The sequence below is a fragment of the Corvus moneduloides genome, chromosome 24, assembly GCF_009650955.1.
Source record: "Corvus moneduloides isolate bCorMon1 chromosome 24, bCorMon1.pri, whole genome shotgun sequence".
In the NCBI taxonomy this organism is placed as follows: domain Eukaryota; kingdom Metazoa; phylum Chordata; class Aves; order Passeriformes; family Corvidae; genus Corvus; species Corvus moneduloides.
In genome coordinates, this window is record NC_045499.1 from 4,280,630 (window position 1) to 4,302,557 (window position 21,928).

Here is a 21,928-nt window from a genome sequence, read left to right on the forward strand (position 1 = left end):
TGGGTTTCTACTTGATTTTTTTTCCTCTTCTTCTTTTCCCTCCTCCTCCGCGGCCCCACTCTCTTCCTTTTCCCGCGCCGCGCTCCGGACAGGAGGTAGGAAGGGAGCGGCCGGAGGGATGGAGCGGGTCCCGGCAGGGATGCGGTAGCTCCCGGGATATCCCGACCCGCTGCTCCCCGCCGGGACGCGGTGAGTGGCAGGCGCCCCCCGTTTCCTCCTCCCCAGACTCCTCCGGGATGGGTTATCCCTGTTCCCCGGGCGCTGCCGGAGCAGGGATAGGCAGGGATGCACCGGGAGCCGCGGGGTGCGGTGGGCTCGGGGGTGCGGGAGGAGTGACAGGGCCGGGGGTCGCATCCCGGACAAAGTGCGCGGTGCTTCCTCAGCGGCCCCGCTTGGGGCTGCGGGAAACCCCCGGGCCAGGGCTGGAGGTCGCGCTCAGGGCGGGTCGCTGCCCCAAAGACGGAATTTCCCTGCCCCAAAAAGGGATTTCCCCCTCGTTTGCCGGTATTTTCTGCAGTTGGGTGTTTTACCCCCGCGGAGGTGACGGTCGCCCCCGGCATCAGTCGCGCAGGGCCCGAGGGGTTCAGGGGAGGGGACATCGCTGGGCAGAGCTGTCCCTGCTGAGGGACAGGTGACATCCGCCCCACCGCGCTGAGGAGGGGGTGACACCCGTCCCGCCGCGCCCGGGCTGTGACCTGGACACGGGCATGGCACGTGTGGCTACGCTGTCCCGGCCGGGCACCCCCGGCCACGGGCACGGGTGTGGGGGCGACCTTGGCTGGATGGATGCTGGGGGTCGTTTGCCCACCTTGGGGCCGTGCTGGGTGGGCAAACCCCAAACTGGGCAAACCCCAGACTGGGCAAACTCCCCAGCTTGCTGCGCCGGGGCAGGGGGAGGAGCAGCCCTGGCTCCGCGCGGGCCGGGCAGGGATGGATCAGGCACAGGAATCCTGCGGGATCTGTGTCCCGGGAGGGATCGCACGGCCCCGTGGAATCACTGCCACGCACCAGAGCTGCGAAAAGCTCGTCCCGGGGGATGCTCCACGGATTTCCTGCCATTCACAACACGTCAGGGAGTGACTTCAGAGCCCCACGGCTGGGCTGGGATATAGGGATTGCAGCTGCTCCTGTGGATCCTCACAGATCTGCCTCCTTCTCCCACCATCTTCCCTGAACCCAGGGCTCGGGAACTTTCCTTTGGAGAAAAGCTGGGAGAAGTGATGAGTGTGCCTTAGAGACACCCAGGAAATGTGTCCGAGAGCTTTAAGAAGAGGAGACGAGGGGGATATAAGGAACAGTTGAGGCAAAGGTCTTTGTTTTATTGAGGACGGTTGGGGGAAGGCTCACTCTTGGCATGGCAGGTGCTCCTTAATAAAGATAAGAGCCCTGTGCCACCTTGGAGCTGCAGCCAAATCCCATCCAAAGTTCTGGCTGCTGCTTTTAACCCTTTGCAGCCTCCCACAAGACCCTCGGAGGATGGGTCAGACCCTGCAGCTTCCCTGAATCCCTCCCTTGAGCCCTGAAATCCTGGGGAGATTTCTTTTCCTGCAGCCCGGGGCTGTCTTTGGGTGTTTGGGTGTCAGCTCCTCCTTCAACGCTTCCCTGTTCTCTTGTTCCTGTAACAAAGGGAGAGTGGGGAAGCTGGAAAGCAGGAGCAGTGTGGGCAGCAGCTCTGGAACCTGGGGAGGATGGTCTGAGGCGCTTTGACCCCAGCAGAGAAGGGCAGGGAACTCTTCTGAACATTCACGTGGGCGCTCAGGACCCGCAGTGGTTGGGGACAGCAGTGACAGGGCTGCAGTGCTCTGTGTCACGAGGGAGGACAGCGCTGCCAGGGCCCAGAAGGAAATCGAAAACAGAAGTTCCTGCAGGGCTTGAAAGCAAAATGCGAGTTGTAAATGAGTCATCTGCCTCTGCTGGGTTCTTGTGCTCCACAGGCTGCCCTCGCCCCAGGAAGTCCTCGCTGCTGACAGCTCTCACTCATTCAATGCGAGAAAAGTCGCTGTCACACGTGGGGAGCCCTGGGTGGCTGTGGGACACAGCCCTGCTGCCCCACAGACCCAGCTGGGAAAGCTGCAGAGGCTCCTGAGCTCTTTGCTGGGTGCACCCACACCCTCCCCAGCATCCTGTGCCACCTGGGCTGTGGCACTGTGGGGTACAGAGGAAATTCCCACTCTTCCCAGTTCCCACAGCTCCAAGGAGCTGCTCCCAGCCTGGGAACAGCACTGAGTCCTCCCAGTGCAGGTGGGCTCAGCCATGGCCTGGGATGGCAGAGGAGGAAGCACAGGAGGCTCCTCAATGGAGGAGGGGATGGACACCACCCCAGGGGATGGACACCACCCCAGGGGATGGACACCACCCCAGGGGATGGACACCACCCCAGGGGATGGACACCGCCCCAGGGGATGGACACCACCCCAGGGGATGGACACCACTCCAGGGGATCTGCTCCATCCCAGGGGATCTGCTCCATCCCAGGGGACCTGCTCCACCCCAGGGGATGGACACCGCCCCAGGAGATCTGCTCCATCCCAGGGGATGGACACCACTCCAGGGGATCTGCTCCATCCCAGGGGATGGACACCGCTCCAGGGGATGGACACCACCCCAGGGGATGGACACCACCCCAGGGGATGGACACCACTCCAGGGGATCTGCTCCATCCCAGGGGATCTGCTCCATCCCAGGGGACCTGCTCCACCCCAGGGGATGGACACCGCCCCAGGGGATGGACACTGCCCCAGGGGATCTGCTCCATCCCAGGGGATGGACACCGCTCCAGGGGATGGACACCACCCCAGGGGATGGACACCACCCCAGGGGATCTGCTCCACCCCAGGGGATCTGCTCCATCCCAGGGGATGGACACCACTCCAGGGGATGGACACCACTCCAGGGGATGGACACCACCCCAGGGGATCTGCTCCACCCCAGGGGATGGACACCACTCCAGGGGATCTGCTCCATCCCAGGGGATCTGCTCCATCCCAGGGGATGGACACCACTCCAGGGGATGGACACCACCCCAGGGAATCTGCTCCATCCCAGGGGATCTGCTCCATCCCAGGGGATGGACACCACTCCAGGGGATCTGCTCCATCCCAGGGGATGGACACCACTCCAGGGGATCTGCTCCATCCCAGGGGATGGACACCACCCCAGGGCATGGACACCACCCCAGGGCAGGCAATTCTGTGATTCTAAGGGCCAGGAGAGGCAGCTCTGGAGCTGATCTGGGCGAGTGGCCAGCAGCTCTCCCCAGGCATTTCCCCCTGGTCCCCGCTGATGATCCTCATTGCGTTCTCAGCTCTTCCTTGGATAGGGATGTTTGAGCTCGGGGAGGAAGGGGGAAATCCTGTCCTCCCATCCTCGGAGTGTGGGAAAAACCAGCACCTCCCTCCTGGCCACCAGGCTCAGGCTCCCCAGTGCAGCTCCACCAGGAGCTCGTGGTTTTCTACACCCGGTGGAGCCGCTTTGCACTTCCAGCCCCCATCCCAAAATGGGCTGCGCTTCCTGTCCTACCTTTATTTTTCCTTCTGAGCAATCTCCAGCGTGATGTCAGGAGCCTGAACCACGTTGTGCACTTCTCCCGTAGCTGTGGGTGGTTATTTTTCCTTTATTACTAAAGGGAAAAAAAAAATTATTTTTTATAAATATAATTTATTATATTCTTACTATATTTTTATTATGTATTTTATATCAGATAAAATTAATATTTTTATCAATATAAAATGTTAGACATTATGTAATATAGAATATATAATACATAATACATGATATATTATATATTATATATTTTATATTATATATTATGTATTATATATTTTATATTATATAATTTATATTATATAATATATTTTTTATTTTCTATTTTCTATGTTCTATTTTATAAATTATACATTATATATTATATAATATATATTCAATATTAAATATTAAATATCGAATATTATATGTTATACGTTATATATTATTATATAATACGTTATTATAGAATATTACAATAATATATTATCATGTATTATGTTATATATATTATTCATTATAATACATAATATATTATATTATGTATTCTTATATATTATTATATTATATATTATTGTATATTATATTTAAAAATATACTTTTATAGATAATATTTTATATTTTTGATATTTGGTTTTTTTATAAAGGAAGTGGCACTCCCTTTATTTTTGTCCAGGGTGCAGTTTAACTTTTGGGCTGTCAGGAATTGGGTCTCATTCATGAGTTCAGGCTTGGTGCACATCAGGAAAGCGCCCAGCTCAGGCCTGTGGAAGTGTGGGAATGTGCTCTGGAATGTCGGACAGCAGCGAGGAGCTGCCCTGATCCCGTTAATCCTGACAGGAACATCCTGGCCTCTTTCCCTGGCCTCGCTCCCAAACCCCTGAGGGCGAAGGAGCGGTGCTGAGCCCTGAAGGGCAGGTTTAGGATACCTCTGAACTTCAGGGGAAAGCTGAGCTTTGTGTTTTGTTCTCATTCGGTTTTCTTATTTTCTGAGAGGCGAAACGTAAAGAGCAAGAGGAATTGGAGGAAATTGGAGTCCTGGAGGAAATCAGGGCTCATCTCTCGTAGATGTCACGGCAGCACGGCAGTCACAGGTCGCAGAGGGAGGTTTTTGTGCTGGACTTTTTGTTCCAGCCCTTTATGAGGCTCTGTGGTCTGGGCTGTGGAAGGGCTGGTGCAGCCCACAGCTCTCTCCGAGCAGGATGGAGCCCATTTCCAGCAAAAATGGGAAGGAAATCCAGTGGGATGGGGAGGTGAGAGGTCCCTTTCTTTGCCAAATGACATCAGCCATAAAAGCCTCGAAGAAGGGGAAGCCAGTGATGTAACGTTGTACCAGGCAGAATTCTCCTATTCGTACAGTCAGGAATGCGTAGGCCAGGAGGGAGGAGCCAGGGCTGGCAGGGATAAAAGCAGCTTTTCCGAGCTCTGCCAAAGGGGATTCTTCGGGCTGTGAGGGATCACAGGGCTCCCGTGACTCACTTCTCCACCGCCCTTGCAGGTGAAGCTGACATTCCCAAACCTCTCGGCGATGGCCTCAGGGAATGAGGGGGACCCTCAGCGGCCGCTGGGACGCCAGGGGAGCCACAGGCGCAGGCTCAGCCCAGGTAAAGGGTTCTGGGGTGCTCAGGGGGGGGAGAAGCTTCAAACTTTTGGGTTTTTATTCATTCCCCTGCTGTGTTCCTTTGGCAAGAGGGGATTTCCTGCTTCAGATCACCTCCGAACTGAACTGAATTGAACTGGGAGGTGCTCAGTGCTTTTGGGACATGCCAGGGGCTTGGAGCATCCTGGTCTAGTGGAAGGTGGAACTGGGTGGAATAGGGTGAGCTTTAAGATTCTTTTCCATCCAAAAAAGTCAAGGGTTGTGTGCTTGGTATTGGATGATCAGGGTGGGCAGCAAGGTGGGGTTGGAAGGCACGGAGAGGAAGTGCTGGGAGCTGCCTGGTGTCGTGTATTCCCTTCCCTGAGCACGAGACTGCGGGAGGAGTTTGGGGTTTAAATCACAGAGGAAAACACCCTCGGTCTCAGGCGGTCTGGGTGGTTCTGGGGTGACACCAGGTCTCGAGTGCCCTGGCAGGGCGGTGGTGATGAGCTGCAGCTCGCCAGGAGCGGGGTCACTCTGTCCCCGTGCGAGCCCAGCCCAGCCCCTGCCCCGGTTAATGGGCAAAACTGGGAACGGGGCCATCCTCAGCTCCCGGCTCATCCCAACAGGAGGGAGTGTGGGACGAGGTGACTCTGCTGCTGCTGTGCAGGTGAGGGGTAAATCAGCTGAGTCAGCTCTGTCAACACCCGGGGCCGGGAGCTGCTTGGGATTGGGGCGGTGGAGCTCAGACCCAGCTCAGGGCTCTGGCACTGCCCTGACAATGGGATTTCTGCTCTGGTCTTGCCTGGGCTCCTCTCCCTCTCTCAGTCCCATTTGTGCCAGACCCTGTGGTTACGCTGGAAGGAAAATACCCCATCCTTGCCGTGCCAAAGTCCAGGAGGGGCAGAAATCCACAAACAGGAGCAGCTGTTCACTGATTTCCTGTTGAGGCCGGAGAGACACTGATGTGAAAACCAGGGAGAGATCAGAGCCTGAGCTCTGAGCATGCTGGGTCACAGCCCCAGTTCCTGTTTTCCTACAGACACTTACTGGCAGTCTCAGCATCCCTCTGCTTCCCAAAACTCAGGGGGAGTCGGGAGGGATTCCACCTCTGGAGTTTGGAGGTGGCAGAAGCCTCATGGGCTCCAGTGGGAGCAGGGATACGCAGCTTCCACGGCACGTGCTGTGGGATTGAGGGATGGAAAAAGGCTTTGTCGCAGGGATTGAGCCTGGATTTCGTTGGGGGCTCTGCTTGTTTGCCTGTGGATGCAGCAGAGATTTCTCTCCTGTGCAGGGATTTGCTTGAGCGTCGTTGTGGGCTCTTGTCCTCCTTGGCTTGGGCATGGCCAGGGTGCTGCTGTTTGTTCCAAGGCTGGAAGGCACCTTCCTCTCCTGGTGTTTTTAGGATGTTTTAGGTGTTTTTAGGTGTTTTGTGAATGAAGGCAGGAGTTTCCTCCTCCTGGCAGTGTGTGATGGAGAGGAGGAACAACTCTGCTCACCAACACCAGAATTCCAGCAGCTTTCTCTGAGCCCAGTCCACATCCTGGAGCAGAAAAATCTCCCTTTTTGAGGGCTGAGTTCCTGTCTCACAGCCCAGGCTGCCCCTCAGCTCTGCGGGGAGGCACTTGGGGGATGCTGCTCCTCCTCAGGGTGGGAAGGTGCTGGTCCTAAAGAGCAGAGGGAGGGGAAGGTTTTGTGCTGTGCAGATTGCTCGGGGACGGCAGTTGTCCCTCTCCCTGCCTGGCAGCTCCGCTCTCCAGCAGGATTATGCCAGCACAGTGCAGTCCCCCTGATCACCCTTGGATCCTTCATGGAATTGCTATTAATGGATAATAGGGGCTGCCCAGCTTGCTGGGATCAAACCCAAACCCAGCAGCAGCAGCTGCTCATCCCACACTGGAATTGCAGCTGCAGTGAGGTGGAGCTGGGCTTCCCTGGGGGCAGAAATCTCCAGAGGCTGCTCTTGCTTCCCGGGGCTGTCTTCTGTCTCCAGGCTGCAATCTCCCTCTGTGCAGGGAGCTGATCCCTGTCTCCTGGGCTCCAAGGGATGGGGCCAGGTTTCACCAGTCCCTGTCACTGTCTGGAGTGGTTATTTGGGTGTTTGGGGCTGATGGAGATTTTTGGCCGGAGCTGCCGGTTTTTCCCACAGCACAGCTGCTCCCGGGAGATGGGAACAGTGAGAAGTTAAGGGTCTCACACAGAAATGCAGGTGTTGGGTGTTTGGGACTCTCTGGGTTGGGCAGTGCTGGGGACCCGGACAAGAGGGTGTGGATCCCAATTCTCTGTGAGCTGGGGATGGAGGGAGCAGACATGGAGCAGCTGTGGAGCAGCCACAGAGCAGACGTGGAGCAGCCATAGATCAGCCATGGATCAGCCATGGATCAGCCATGGAGCAGCCATGGAGCAGCCACGGAGCAGCCACGGAGCAGACATGGAGCAGACATGGAGCAGATGTGGAGCCCCTGTGGAGCAGCTGTGGATCAGCCACGGAACAGCCATGGAGCAGCCACAGAGCAGACGTGGAGCAGACATAGATCAGCCATGGAGCAGCCATGGATCAGCCATGGAGCAGCCATGGAGCAGCCACAGAGCAGACGTGGAGCAGACACGGAGCAGCCACAGAGCAGACGTGGAGCAGCCATAGATCAGCCATAGATCAGCCATGGATCAGCCATGGATCAGCCATGGAGCAGCCACGGAGCAGACATGGAGCAGATGTGGAGCCCCTGTGGAGCAGCTGTGGATCAGCCATGGAGCAGTCACGGAGCAGACATGGATCAGCCATGGATCAGCCATGGATCAGCCATGGAGCAGCCACGGAGCAGACATGGAGCAGATGTGGAGCCCCTGTGGAGCAGCTGTGGATCAGCCATGGAGCAGCCACGGAACAGCCACGGAACAGCCATGGAGCAGCCACGGATCAGCCATGGATCAGCCATGGAGCAGCCATGGAGCAGCCACAGAGCAGACGTGGAGCAGCCATAGATCAGCCACGGAGCAGCCACAGAGCAGCCACGGAGCAGACATGGAGCAGATGTGGAGCTCCTGTGGAGCAGCTGTGGATCAGCCACAGAGCAGCCATGGAGCAGCCATGGAGCAGCCATGGAGCAGCCACAGAGCAGACGTGGAGCAGACGTGGAGCAGCCACGGAACAGCCACGGAACAGCCATGGAGCAGCCACGGATCAGCCATGGATCAGCCATGGAGCAGCCATGGAGCAGCCACAGAGCAGACGTGGAGCAGCCATAGATCAGCCACGGAGCAGCCACGGAGCAGCCACGGAGCAGACATGGAGCAGATGTGGAGCTCCTGTGGAGCAGCTGTGGATCAGCCACAGAGCAGCCATGGAGCAGCCGTGGAGCAGCCACGGAGCAGCCACGGATAAGCCACGGAACAGCCGTGGAGCAGATGTGGATCAGCCAGGGATCAGCCACGGATCAGCCGTGGAGCAGCCACGGAGCAGCCACGGAGGAGTTTCTCCCTCCAGAGATCCCCAAGCAGCTCCAAACCTCCCCTTGGCACTGCTGGCACTGGGAATCCACCAGGCAAACGCTGATCCAGATCCCTGGAGTGGGAGAGATCCCGAGATGGTCCCAGTGGGTGCTGGGAGTGGCACCTGTGGGAAGGGGGAGATGTGTCCTCCTGTCCGGGTGTTACTAAAAACAGCTCCTGGCATAGTCAAACCCAGGGGTTATTTGGTTCAGCGATTTCCTCCTTTGTCTGGCCGAGTGTTTGCCCTCCTCTCCCTGAAACTCTGACTCAGTTGGTTTCGTTTTCTGCCTCTCATGGAATGTCACTGGTTCCCAGAAGTTGAAGGGTTTGTTTGCCACCAAATGAACCCGTGCCTGAAAACAAAGCACAACCCCTGCAAACAGTGACAGGGGCTGTCCTTCCCGTCCAGCTCTGCTGGCGTAAGATGAGCACGGCAGGTCTGTGCCACCCCTGCACCCAGCCAGGACAGGGAGATGGGACCAGCTGGAAAACCCTGTGAGGAGAATTTGGTGTGTTTTGGGGGCTTGGGGACGGGGTTTGTGGGGCAGTACAGCCCGGGGCAGGAACAGCTCAGGTTGGAAATGCAGATCCCAGGTGCTGGAGAGCTGCATGGCCAGGCTGGATGTGTGGGATGGTGGGACAGGGTTTGGCTGCTGTGGAGCTGCTGCTGGAGCTGCTGTCCCCCAAGGACAGGGTGATCCCCAAAGCCACACTCCCACAGGATCCCCCACTCCTGCCCCTCCCCGGGTACCTCCTGTACCTGGGCTGTGTCTGGGTGCTCTGTGAAGGGAGCTGAGCTCTGGCCCCACCTCACCACTCCCATCCCCGACAAGTTTTTATCTTGGAAAAGAAACTGAGAATGGAGGGAGATGAGTTTGTCCCTTGAGCTGTGTCCCTCCTGCTTCTCCAGAAGGCCACGTGGCGGAGGAGGCCGAGGAGGTGTTCCAGAGCTATGCCTTCTACCGCTACCAGCAGGAGCGCGAGGAGCGAGGGGCGGAGGTGCTGCCGGACCCGGAGATTGAGCAGATCCAGCAGGACCTGGCGAGGTAAATCCCTGTCCCCAGCCCTCATCCCGAGCCAGGCCACGCTCCAGAGCCTGCCCTGACTCCCTGCTCGCCCCAGCAGCACCGGCAGCCAGGTGGGGCAGCGCTTGGCCATCATCGGGGACGACATCTGCAAGCGCTACGACACCGAGTTCCGCACCATGCTGGAGTCCCTGCAGCTCACCCCCGACAACGCCTACGAGCACTTCACCAAAATCGCCTCTAGGTAAAGCCTCTGCAGCTCCTGGCATGGGCTGGGAGCTTTCCCTGCAGGAGAAAGGAAGGGAGGTCAGGTGTGGTCAGTGCTGGCAGTTAAACCCCCGCTCTGTTTGTTCATGCTTCACCCTCTGGCCCTGGCCAAGCTCCCGGGATAATCCCTGTGTTTTCTGCCTGTTTCCTCCTCCTCCTGAGCACTGCTCAGATCATCTTCCCCTCCCAGGCATCCCAGTCCTTGCACAAGTGGCTGGGGTCAGTCAGGGGCTGTGCCTGGAACACCCGGCCCGTGACTGTCCCAGCTCCCCCTTAGGGGCACAACCAGCCCTGCCCCTGCGGCTGCTCCTGCTGTCCCCTGCTCCAGGCTGGGACATCCCAAGGAGCCACCCCAGCCACAGGCTCTGGAGATGGGATGGTCACAGAAATCACGGAATCATGGAACGGTTTGGGTCAGGAGGGACCTTGAAGATCCTCTCACTCCAACCCCCTGCCATGGGCAGGACGCCACACACGAGAGCAGGTGGCTCAGGGCCCCCACCCAGCCTGGTCCTCATGGATACCTCGGGATGAGGGCTGCTCCTCGGGCTGGCAGAACCTGCAGGTGACACCCAGAGACTTGTGCAGGTGATACCCAGAGCCTTGTGCAGCTGACAGCCACCCAAAGCACAGCAACAGGCGAGGAGTGAGGGCACAGACCTGGAAAACTTCCTGCCAGGACTTCCCGAGGTCCAGGCTTGGATGGAGGAGGCATCAGGGGGTTCTGTCAGCTGGGACAGCAGGACACGGCAGGAGAAACGTTCACCCAGGTCACGCAGCCCCGTGGCACAGGCAGGACGGGTCACTGGGTTCCTGTCACTCCTCTGAGCACTTCTGGCTGTGACAGCCCTGTCCCCGTGCCCCCTGCTCGGTGTTTGTGTCTAATTCCTTCTTTTCTGCAGTGTTTGTGTCTAACTCCTTCCTTTCTGTCCTTTTCCTGCTCCCCTCTCCGGGAAGCCGCGCTGGCTGAGGCGGCAATGCACGCAGGTAAATTAACCCCTGTCCCTGTCCTGTCCCACTCAGGTAAATTAAATTAACCCCTGTCTGACTCCTTGTCACACTCAGGTAAATTAAATTAACCCCTGTCCCTGTCCTGTCACACTCAGGTCAATTAAATTAACCCCATCCTTCCCCTTGTTACACTCAGGTCAATTAAATTAATCCCTGTCTTTGTCACACTCAGGTAAATTAACCCTTGTCACACTCAGGTAAATTAACCCCATCCTTCCCCTTGTCACACTCAAGCAAATTAAATTAACTCCTGTCCAACTCCTTGTCACCCTCAGGTCAATTAACCCTTGTCACACTCAGGTAAATTAAATTAACCCCATCTCTCCCCTTGTCACCCTCAGGTCAATTAACCCCTGTCCCTGTCATACTCAGGTGAATTAATCCCTGTCACACACAGCTGAATTCACCCCTGTCCCTGTCCTCGTGCCGCCTCCTCTGTGTCCCCTCCCAGGCTCTGATTCCCTCCCAGGGCTCAGCACAGGCAGGGCCCACCAGCCCAGGGCAGCAGATTGAACCACAGGCTCTCGGTTCACTCTTTTTATTATTTTTTTTTATTCCCTTTTTCCCCCTCTTGCTGGAAACCGGGAAAAGCAGCTTCCAAACCTGGTCTAAATCATCAGTGCCAAACACTGCAGGAGCATGGAGTAACATATTTTGGAGTCTCTTTCAGCCACAAAATCCCCATGTCTGTGTGGCTGGGATGAGCACAGCATCCCCAGCCCTGCAACCCCAGGATCACGGAATGGTTTGGGTTGGGAAAGCCCTCTCAGAGTCCAGAGCACTGCCAAGGCCACCACTAAACCACGTCCCCAAGGGCCACAGCCATGTGGCTTTTAAATCTGCCCAGGGAGGGTGTTCTGGCAGCTGTGCCAGGGCTGGAGAACCCTTCTAGAGAAAACATTTTCCATAATATCCAACCTGAACATTCCCTGGTGTAACCTGGGGCTGTTTCCTCAGTCCTGACCCCACTGCTCAAGATCCCCTGGGCTGGAAAACCCTTCCAGTGACAAGATTTTCCCAAACATCCAAACTAAATGTTTCCTGGTACAATTTGGGTTTGTTTGCTCAGTCTTGACTGTGCTGCTCGAGATCCCCCAGCCTGCGCAGGGCTGGGCAACCCTTCCAGTGAAAAAACTTTCCGTAATATCCAACCTAAGCATTCCTCAGTCCTGACCCCACTGCTCAAGATCCCCTGGGCTGGCCAACCCTTCCAGGGAAAAAAATTTCCATAATATCCAGTGTAATATCCAATCTGTTTGAGTTCCCTCAGCCTGGGCAGCTGTGCCAGGGCTGGAGAACCCTTCCAATGAAAAGATTTTCCCTAATATCCCACTTAAACATTCCCTGGTGCAACCGGGGGCCGTTTCCTCTTGTCCTGCCCGCACTGATCGAGCTCCCCCAGCCTGGGCAGCTCCGAGCTGGGAGCTCCGGGCAGGGATTCAGGGATCACCTCGGCTTTTGTTGCAGCCTGTTCGAGAGTGGCATCAACTGGGGCCGGGTGATCGCCCTGCTGGCCTTCGGGTACCGCATGGCCATGCACGTGTGGCAGCGCGGCGTCAGCGGCTTCCTGCGGCGCATCAGCCGCTACTTCAGGGACTTCATGCTGCAGAACCGCATCGCCTGCTGGATCGCCCAGCAGGGAGGATGGGTGAGCAGGGGCAGGTTTGGGGCAGGGGGGCTGGGGGAGTCAGGGATTGGGGGTCAGAGGAGTCAGGGTTTGGGGGTCAGGGGGGCTGGGGGAGTCAGGGATTGGGGGTCAGGAGGGTGAGAGTTTGGGAGTCAAGGTGGCAGGGTTTGGGGGTCAGGGGTTGAGGGTTTGGGGGTCAGGAGGGTGAGAGTTTGGGAGTCAAGGTGGCAGGATTTGGGGGTCAGGGGTTGAGGGTTTGGGGGTCAGGAGGGTGAGAGTTTGGGAGTCAAGGTGGCAGGATTTGGGGGTCAGGGGTTGAGGGTTTGGGGGTCAGGAGGGTGAGAGTTTGGGGGTCAAGGTGGCAGGATTTGGGGGTCGGGGGTTCAGGGTTTGGCAATCAGGAGGGTGAGAGTTTGGGAGTCAAGGTGGCAGGGTTTGGGGGTCAGGGGTTCAGGGTTTGGGGGTCAGGAGGGTGAGAGTTTGGGGGTCAAGGTGGCAGGGTTTGGGGGTCAGGGGTTGAGGGTTTGGCAATCAGGAGGGTGAGAGTTTGGGAGTCAAGGTGTCAGTGTTTGGGGGTCAGGGGTTGAGGGTTTGGGGGTCAGGAGGGTGAGAGTTTGGGGGTCAGGGGTTCAGGATTTGGGGGTCAGGGGCTCAGGGTTTAGGGGTCAGGGGTTCAGGATTTGGGGGTCAAGGTGTCAGTGTTTGGGGTTCAGGGGTTCAGGGTTTGGCAATCAGGAGGGTGAGAGTTTGGGAGTCAAGGTGTCAGTGTTTGGGGGTCAGGGGGGCAGGGTTTAGGGGTCAAGGGGGCCGGGGGACCTGGGGGAGTCAGGGATTGGGGATCAGAGGAGTCAGGGGAGTCAGGGTTTGGGGGTCAGAAGGGTGAGAGTTTGGGGGTCAGGGGCTCAGGGTTTGGGGGTCAGGGGTTCAGGGTTTAGCAATCAGGAGTGTGAGAGTTTAGGGATCAAGGTGTCAGGGGTTGGGGGTCAGGGGTTGAGGGTTTGACTCTCAGGAGGGTGAGAGTTTGGGAGTCAAGGTGTCAGGTTTTGGGGGTCAAGGGGGCCGGGGGAACTGCGGGAGTCAGGGATTGGGGATCAGAGGAGTCAGGGGGTCAGGGTTTGGGGGTCAGGGGGTCAGGGTTTGGGGGCCAGGGAAGCTGGGGGAATCAGGGTTTGGAGGTCAGGGTTTGGGGCTCAGACGGGCCAGGGGGTGTCAGGATTTGGGGCTTAGGGGGTCAGGATTTGGGGGTTAGGTGGTCAGGAGGGTGAGAGTTTGGGGGTCAAGGTGTCAGGGGTTGAGGGTCAGGGTGCCAGGGAATACAGGTTTGGGGGGCCAGGGTGGTTATGATTTGGGGGTCAGGGTTTGGGTTAGGGGGTCAGGGGTGTCAGAGCTTAGAGGTCAGGGGGACCAGGAGGGTCAGTGGGGTCAGGTTTTGGGGCTCAGGGTTTGGGGGTTGGACTGACCCCACCATGTCCCCTCTCTGGCAGGTGGCCGCGCTCGACCTGGACAACGTTTACATGAAGTACATGCTGATAGCAGCCGTGGTGGCGCTGGGGCACCTGGTGGTGCAGCGCTTCTTCACCCGCTGACGGGCACGGGGCTGGGGGCAGCCGGGCGCTCCCTCGTCTGCTCCACATCCCCCAGGACAGGGGGATCCCAGGAACCTCCAGGAGAGAGCCTGGCTTGGAGCTGGGACCCTCCTGCCACAGGGTCTGGGGTCTCTGCACCCCCAGGAGAGGACTGGGGAGAGGGGGAGCTCTGCTTTGTTGTGTTTGATGCCTCAAAGAGCTGCTGAGGAGGGGGCAGCGCTGTGAGGGGGCATCTCTGGGATGGGGCATCTCTGGGATTGGGCATCTCTGGGACCCTGCAGCTCCTCTGGAGGAACAGAGGACGGGACAATGCCACAGTGGCAGTGTGTGACAGTGCCTGTGTGTGCCAGTGTTGGGTCCTGCACCCCTTGGGGCAGAGCAGAGCCCCCTCCCCATCACTGACAGCCCCATCCCCCCGTGTCTGAAGGGTGATCCCAGCCCTGGCTGCTCCAGCTGTTGGAAATCCCAGAAGGGACCAACCAAGCGGCGCTGCTCCACCTCCCCCTGCTCCTGAGCCCAGCACTGGAGCCTTTCCCAGCTTTGCATGGACATCCCGACCCTTTTCCATGGAAACCCTCCCGGCCTGGCCCCGGGCCGCTGTTCCCTGCAGCTCCTGGGGACTCAGGGCTGTGGCCCCGTAGCCCCCCTGGGCTCAGGGGCTCCGAGCTGGCACAGCTGGGAAACTCCAGCAGCTTCCCGAACACTAAAAACCTGCGGGATCCTGGCGGTGGGGACGGGCAGTGGCCCTGTCCTCCTCCCGCTGGGGACAGGCAATGTCCTTGCCCTCCTCCTGGCCACCAGTTGGCCTCCCTGGCTCTTACTGGGAGGCACTGGAGCTGCAGCCCATCCCTGGAGCAGCTCCATGCCGGGACCAGGCTCTGCTAGGCAGGGACTTGTCCTGGTTCTGTTCCTGACCGATGCTCGAGTGATTTGGGGGCAAGGAGGGGAGCCAGCTCCTCTCTCCCATCCCAAACCTTCCTGATTTTTGCAAACCAGGGGGTTTCAGCTGCTTATTCCCTGTCCTACCCGAGCTCAAGATGAAGGACCCCTCTCTCTTCTCTCCTTGCCCAGGCTTAGCAGGACCAGCCTGAGTTTTAACTCTCACATCTCTCCTGTCCCTGCCTCTTTTTTAACAGAATTACAAACTTTTCAGCCTATTTCTGTATCTGAGCTTGTCATTTTGCTCCTGGCTGTTCCTGCAGGATCCTTTTTCCCTGGTGAGAATGCTCGGGGCTGTGCTTTAGAGAAAAGCATTAAAATATTTGCTGTTTTATTCCTATTCCTGCTCGGATGTGTTTGCCCCGTGCAGGGCAGCACAACCCGGCCGTGCTCAGGTTTTGTGCCCCCCCTCCCGGCTCACCTGAGCCCCGCTGGCTCCTTTGTCCCCTTGCAGGTGCATTTCTCCCCCCAGAATTCCCGTTCCCATCCTGCCACCCCTTCTCCCAGCTTGGGATTTCCTCCAGTTGAAAGCCTTTTCTCTGCTCTGAACCAGTTTAACCAGTACGACCCGCGCTTCACCCCCTCCTCCCCAGCTCCTTTTTGGGTGCAAACACCACCAGATGGAGCCTTTTGGCCACGATGGGCACGAGCCAGCGCTCGTTATTTCCCTTTTTTCTCCTAATCAAGCCCCTCGATTGGCAAATCATCGCCGGTTCTCTGCTGTGTGTCCAGCGGGACTTTCCAGAGTCCTTGGAAAAAATAAAAATCAGCTTTAATTCTCTACTTCAGCCACACTCCTGGAATTCCAACGGATCAGGGAGAGCTTGTGCTGCTCATCATTTATTCTCATTTCCCAGCTAAAGCTTCCCCTCACAGCTGTGAGGCCGTAAAGGATCTTTTTCAGATTTGTGGGAATGGATTGAGCCTTAGGGAAGTCCAGGACAGACGGGAGAACTTTTCAATAGGTGCTCTACAAAGGGAAAATTCCACTTTATCCGTTTTTCTCAGGGGATTTGCTGAGGGAGGATTCTCTCAGGGTGTCAGTGCCTCTCCTCCCTCTGCTCTCAGCTCTCCCAGCCTTGCTGGCACCGGTTCCTGGGTGGAAAAGAGCTCGAACTGGGGCTGTGGGAGTGCTGAACTGGGGCTGTGCCCCGGCCCTGCATGGCCACAGCCCCGCTGCCTCTGCCAGTGCCACACCAGGGAAGGAAAAGGGGCCTGGGGGCATTTCCTGGTGCCAGGGGCTGCCCAGGAACGGAGTTCAGGGCATGGAGATCCAGAGAATTCCTGGTCCGGTGGGAGGGCTGGCAGGACGAATTCATCCAGGAGAATTCATCCAGGAGAATTCATCCAGGAGGTTGGGATGGTGCATGGAAAAGGGGTGAGAGCCCAAAGGAGTTTGATTTACTCCTCTTGTGCCTATTTTTACTCCTTTTGAGCCCATTTTTACACCTTTTTGTGCCTATTTTTACTCCAATTGAGCTGATTTGAGGGTGTTTGTTTCAATCCCACCCTCTCCCAGCTCTTCCCTCCTGGATGAAGGAATCTGTCGCAGCTCTTTGAGGCTCAGAGCCACCTCTCCAGCCCTTCCAGCCCTTCCCCACGCCCTGAGCCGCCCCTGCCAAATCCAGGTGCCCCAGGACGCTGCTCAGGGCCGGTGCCAGCTCTGTATGAAGGCTTCCTACTTGAATCCACGCTGTCACTGTCACCTCCGCTCCTTCCTTGCCCTTTTCCCGGTGCACAATGTCCCCTCCCCAGCCCTCCAGGAGGACCCAGCTGTCCCCTGGCGCTGCAGGAGGGGGGACAGGGCACTAAAGGACACTTTGTGGCTCTGGAAGGGTGGGACAGGGACTCAAACCTCCTTTTTCCAGCGGGACAGGAGAGGAAATCCACAGGTTGTCCCAGAAGGAGCAGGGAGATGGGGAAGGAGCTCCCTGCAGGTCACCTTTGAACTGTGTGGGACACGGTGGGGTGGCTTTGAGCTGAGAAAAAAGCGAAACCAAAACCATTTCTTTTTACAAATAATCTGTTTTTAAATGATGTAATATATAAAAATGTCTATCTGTGGCAAAATAAAAATGGTACACGGAGTGCAAACTCATCCCTTGGCTGTGTGCAGGGTTTGCTTCCAGAAGCTTCCAGGAGCTTTGCTCCTCGCTCCACGAATCTGCAGGAGCTCTCCAGCCTCAGCTGCCTCCTTAATTTTGGGATCCCAGGTCCTCTTTACCTTTTTTCCTGCCTGGAGAGCTAAGAGGGAGGGAAATCTGCTGCTGCAGCAGCTCCTTGTGCCATCCCTGAGAGCAGAGCCTTCCCAGGAGAGGCTGCGGGGAGGGAGAGGGGAGGTTTTGGGATGGAGAGGGAGGGTTGGGATGGAGAGCAGAGTTTTTGGGGGGATAGAAAAGGGGAGATTGTGGGATGGAGAGGGGAGGATGTGGGGATGGAAGAGGGAAGATTTTGGGGATGGAGGGAGAATTTGTGGGGATGGAAGAGGGGAGATTGTGGGATAGAGAGGGGAAGATGAGGAGATGGAGAGGGAGATTTTTGGAATGGAGAGGGGGAGATTGTTGGGATGGGAAGGGGAGGATGAGAGGATGGAAGAGGGGAGTTTTTGGGGGGATGGAGAGGGGAAGATGAGATGGAGAAGGGAGACGGTTGGGATGGAGAAGGGAGGTGTTTGGGATGGAGAGGGGAGATTTTGGGGATGGACAGGGGAGTTTTCGGGGGGGTGGAGAGGGGAATTGTGGTGATGGAGAGTGGAGGTTTTCGGGATGAACAGGGGAGGCTGTGGGGCTCTGCTGTCTGAGCAGCTGCTCCCCCTGCCCAGACCTGAGGATCTTTGATGTGCCCACACCCCCCAAGCAGGAAACAACAAGGACAGCAAATAACAAAGGAACAATCCATCACAGGGCAGGAACCACGGGGCTCTCTGCCATCAAACTCTCCAGGAGGTGACAGGGAAAGGTGTCCTTGTCAGGAAAGCCCACGAGCTCCAAGGAGGGGAGCCAGGCCCTGTCCCCCATTCCTGACCCCCGACAGCCACCCCAGCTCTGTCCCCCCACCTGCACCCACTGCTGCAGCTGCCTGCCCCACTCTGGGAGAGTTTTGGGGCTGGGGTGAAGCTCCCAGAGGGGCCCAGGCTCTTGGTGAGGCCTTGGAGGCACCGAGGGCAGGGCAGGGCCTGGATCCATCGGTGCTGCAACCATGGGACACCTTCCACAGTCCCTGTGCCACCCTGGGGTCTGGCTGAGAGCTCGGGCAGGATCTGGGGTCTCTGCGGGACCCTGAGGTGGCTGCCCCAGGGGGTGGCTCTGCTGGCCCCAGGGTTGGCTCTGCTGTCCCCAGGGTTGGCTCTGCTGTCCTCAGGGGTGGCTCTGCTGGCCCCAGGGGTGGCTCTGCTGTCCCCAGGGCTGGCTCTGCTGGCCCCAGGGTTGGCTCTGCTGTCCCCCGGGTTGGCTCTGCTGTCCTCAGGGTTGGCTCTGCTGTCCCCAGGGTTGGCTCTGCTGGCCCCAGGGGTGGCTCTGCTGTCCCCAGGGCTGGCTCTGCTGGCCCCAGGGTTGGCTCTGCTGTCCTCAGGGTTGGCTCTGCTGGCCCCAGGGTTGGCTCTGCTGTCCCCAGGGTTGGCTCTGCTGGCCCCAGGGGTGGCTCTGCTGGCCCCAGGGTTGGCTCTGCTGGCCCCAGGGGTGGCTCTGCTGGCCCCAGGGTTGCCTCTGCTGGCCCCAGGCAGGGCAGCCCAGCTGTCCCCGCTCCGTGATGACCCCACGGCTCCGCTGTCCACTCCCGTGTCCCCACACCCATCCTGTCCATCCCCAGGGCAGTGCCAGCACCCCAGGGGTCCCCGGGCTTGGGTTTCGGGATGCCAGGCGGGTGGAACCCGAGGGGCACACAGAGGGCAGGATTCCTGCCCGGATGGTTGGGACCAGACGGAGCCAGAAGGGCTGAGCCCAGGCTGTGCCCATTCCGTGCAGAATTAATCCCTGGGAATGTGTTGGGAGGAGAGGAGAGGAGAGGGAGGCTCTGGATAGAAATTGCTGTAGGAGGAGCGGGGGGCTCAGGCTTTCCACAGAATCCGCCAGGAGCAGATTAAGGATCGGAATCCAAATAAATATTTACCCCCAGCCCCGGGGGCTATAAATAACCTCCCCCAGCTCTGCCAGTTTGGGATCTCGGGATTCCGGAGGATTCCCAGTGCCTGGAGCTGCCGCGGCCTCTGGGAGAGCAAAGGGTGAACTTAAAGGGAAGAGGAATGGCCCTAATTAAAGAGGCAGCTGCTCCCCTAATCCACTTTGTGTCCTGCCCCAAACCCAGATCTGGCTCCTAATTAAATCACCAAAAAAATAATTAAGGCCACGCTATCAGTGCAGTGTTTGCCTTTGGCCATTCCGATGGGATCAACCCTAAACCAGAACCCAGGATCTGGTGGCAATGTAGATCTAGGGCTGGAGTTGGAGTCTAAAACTGGGTCACACCCCAAAATCCCTGAGTTTTATGGGAACAAAGCTTTTTCAAACCAAAACACACAAGTTTTGTGGGAATAAAGCTTTTTTGAACCCCAAAATACTTGAGTTTTGTGGGAATAAAGCTTTTTTAATCTCCAAATCCCTGAGTTTTGTGGGAATAAAACTTCAAACCCCAAACCCCTGAGTTTTGCGGGAACAAAGCTTCTTCAAACTCCAAAGCACCCAGGTTTTGTGGGAATAAAGCTTTTCCTAGGTAATTTCCAGGTCACAAAGTGAATGGGAGTGGGCAGGAGCTGGGAGAACACTCCTGGTTTTATCATTTGCCTTGTTTAAACAGAACCCTTCCCTGCCAGGCACGTTTCCCTCATTGGCACATGCCTGGAATCCTCAACGCCTGGCTGGGATCCCACGGCAGGATCCCCTCCCTCCCCAGGGTTTGTCCCCATCCATCCATCCCATGCTTTATTTCTGCCCCCAATATCCAGGATTCTCCCTGGGATGTGCTGCAGTGGCCCGGGAGAACTGCGGGGAGCTGACCTTGGACTCCCATCCCGGGGGGAACACGAGTCCAGGACTTGGGATCAGCCCCTCTGGAAGCAGCAGAACCTTCGGGGCACCCTCGGAGAACAGATTCCAGCAACCTCTTCCCTGAGCCAGTGGGATTTTTCATTCTCTGAGCTGGCAGAGGTTTCTCCTCAATCCTTCATTCCCTGACTTTCCTCCAGGAATCGCGGTGGGCAAATCCAGGAGGAGAAAGCCCTGGAGATAAATCTGTCAGGCAGAGGGAGGGGATTTCGTTCCAGGACAGTTCCGGTGTGACACGGACGGAGCTGGGCTCTGCTGGAGCAGGATCCAGGCTGGAATGCATCCAGGTATCCCGAGCAGTTCCATGTCTGCGCTCCCAACACCATCCAGACCCTGGGGAATACTCAGATCTCCCTGCCTTGGGATGGATCAGCTCTAAAGGCAAAACCTCTGCGGTTAAAACCAGCCCTGACTCAGCAGCAGCGATAAATCCGCTTCTCTCCTCCCTGCAGGAGCCCAAACCACAGCGCTGCCTCGTGCACGAGTCATTCCCAATCCCGAATTCCCTCCAAAAATCCCCTCCCGTCTGCTCCAGCCGGGTCCCTGCCCATCCCTGTCCCCAGGAAAAGACCCTGGAATTTCGCTGCGCTGATCCCATCCCGGGAGGATTCACACGGGCCTGGCGGGGGCTGATCCACGCTCAGAGCCGGGATCAAAGCCGAAAGCTGAGCCCTGCCCGGCTCGGGTGACGCTCGGGGCAGCACAAGATATTTCACAGCCCCATCTTCTTCTGTTCCTTGGCATCTTCTGGCAAAAAATCTGCGGCTGCACCCTGGAAATGAAGAGCTCCCCCTCGCAGGACACCAGGCGGCTTTTTAAGGAGAAATGAGTCGATTTTAGCACATGAGAACAGGGAAAGGCAGATCCAGACACAGGGAAATCCCCGGGCTCTGCAGCTGGTTCAGACCTGAGCCGAAAGAGGCAGAGGTTGGAAGGAATTGGAAAGCGCTGGACGGGACCGGAGGGGGAGGGTTGGAAGAGGCTGAAAGGGGTTGGAGGGGGTTGGAAAGAGTTGGAAGGAGTTGGCAGGGGCTGGCAGGGGCTGGCAGGGGCTGGCAGGGGCTAGAAAAGGCTGGCAGGGGCTGGAGGGGACTGGCAGGGCTGTCCCTGTCCTGGCTGCCCCAGGCCCCCCCGGGGCTCCCACGAACAGGTATTACCGGTCAGGGGAGCCAAATATTTCCTGTCACGTTAGAGCTGGGCTGGGCCCGAGCCGGTGCGCGGTTAATTACCGAGCCCAGCTCACGGCGGTGATCTGTGAAGCTGCAGGACGGCGCTGCCGGCGGTGCCCGGGTGTGCCCCGGCTGTGCCCGGGTGTGCCCCGGCTGTGCCCCGGCTGTGCCCGCCCCGGCTGTGCCCGGCTCGGCTCCCCTGGCAGGGGGAAGGTGCGGAGCTGGGGCCGCTGGAATCCATTCCTCTGGCTGCACAGGGGCGGCTCCCGCGGGCAGATAAGGGCGAGCCCCGGCCCGGCGTTATCACACGGGGCAGCTCCTACCAGCCCCGCCAGCCCCTTTCTGTCCCCTCCAGCCCCTTCTGCCCTCTCCAGCCCCTTTCTTGTCCCTTTCTGTCCCCCTTCCAGCCCCCTCCAGCCAGCTCCATCCCCTTTCCATCCCCTTTCCCTCCCCTTTCCATCCCTTTTCCATCCCCCTTCCATCTCCCCCTTCCATCCCCCTTCCCATCCCCTTTCCCTCCCCTTTCCATCCCCCTTCCATCTCCCTTTCCATCCCATTTCCATCTCCCCCTTCCATCCCCCTTTCCATCCCCCTTTCTATCCCCCTTCCATCCCATTTCCATCCACTTTCCATCCCCCTTTCCATCCCATTTCCATCCCATTTCCATCCCAT

General features: G+C 57.8%; 1 protein-coding gene across 2 annotated transcripts; it reads left to right on the top strand.

Annotated features, from left to right (window-relative positions):
- The first annotated feature begins 30 nt into the window (after nucleotides 1-30).
- On the top strand, nucleotides 31-15,836 carry BAK1 (BCL2 antagonist/killer 1). 2 transcript variants are annotated; one of them, XM_032133236.1, is made up of 6 exons: nucleotides 31-189; nucleotides 5,021-5,126; nucleotides 9,504-9,639; nucleotides 9,719-9,862; nucleotides 12,364-12,544; nucleotides 14,008-15,836. In XM_032133236.1, the coding sequence occupies exons 2-6, from the start codon at nucleotides 5,051-5,053 to the stop codon at nucleotides 14,107-14,109; spliced, it is 639 nt and encodes a 212-aa protein (XP_031989127.1). In that variant the 5' UTR covers nucleotides 31-189; nucleotides 5,021-5,050; the 3' UTR covers nucleotides 14,110-15,836. The 2 variants fall into 2 exon arrangements, with proteins under 2 accessions (XP_031989127.1, XP_031989128.1); XM_032133237.1 differs by having other exon boundaries at nucleotides 51-95.
- The last annotated feature ends 6,092 nt before the right edge of the window (nucleotides 15,837-21,928 follow it).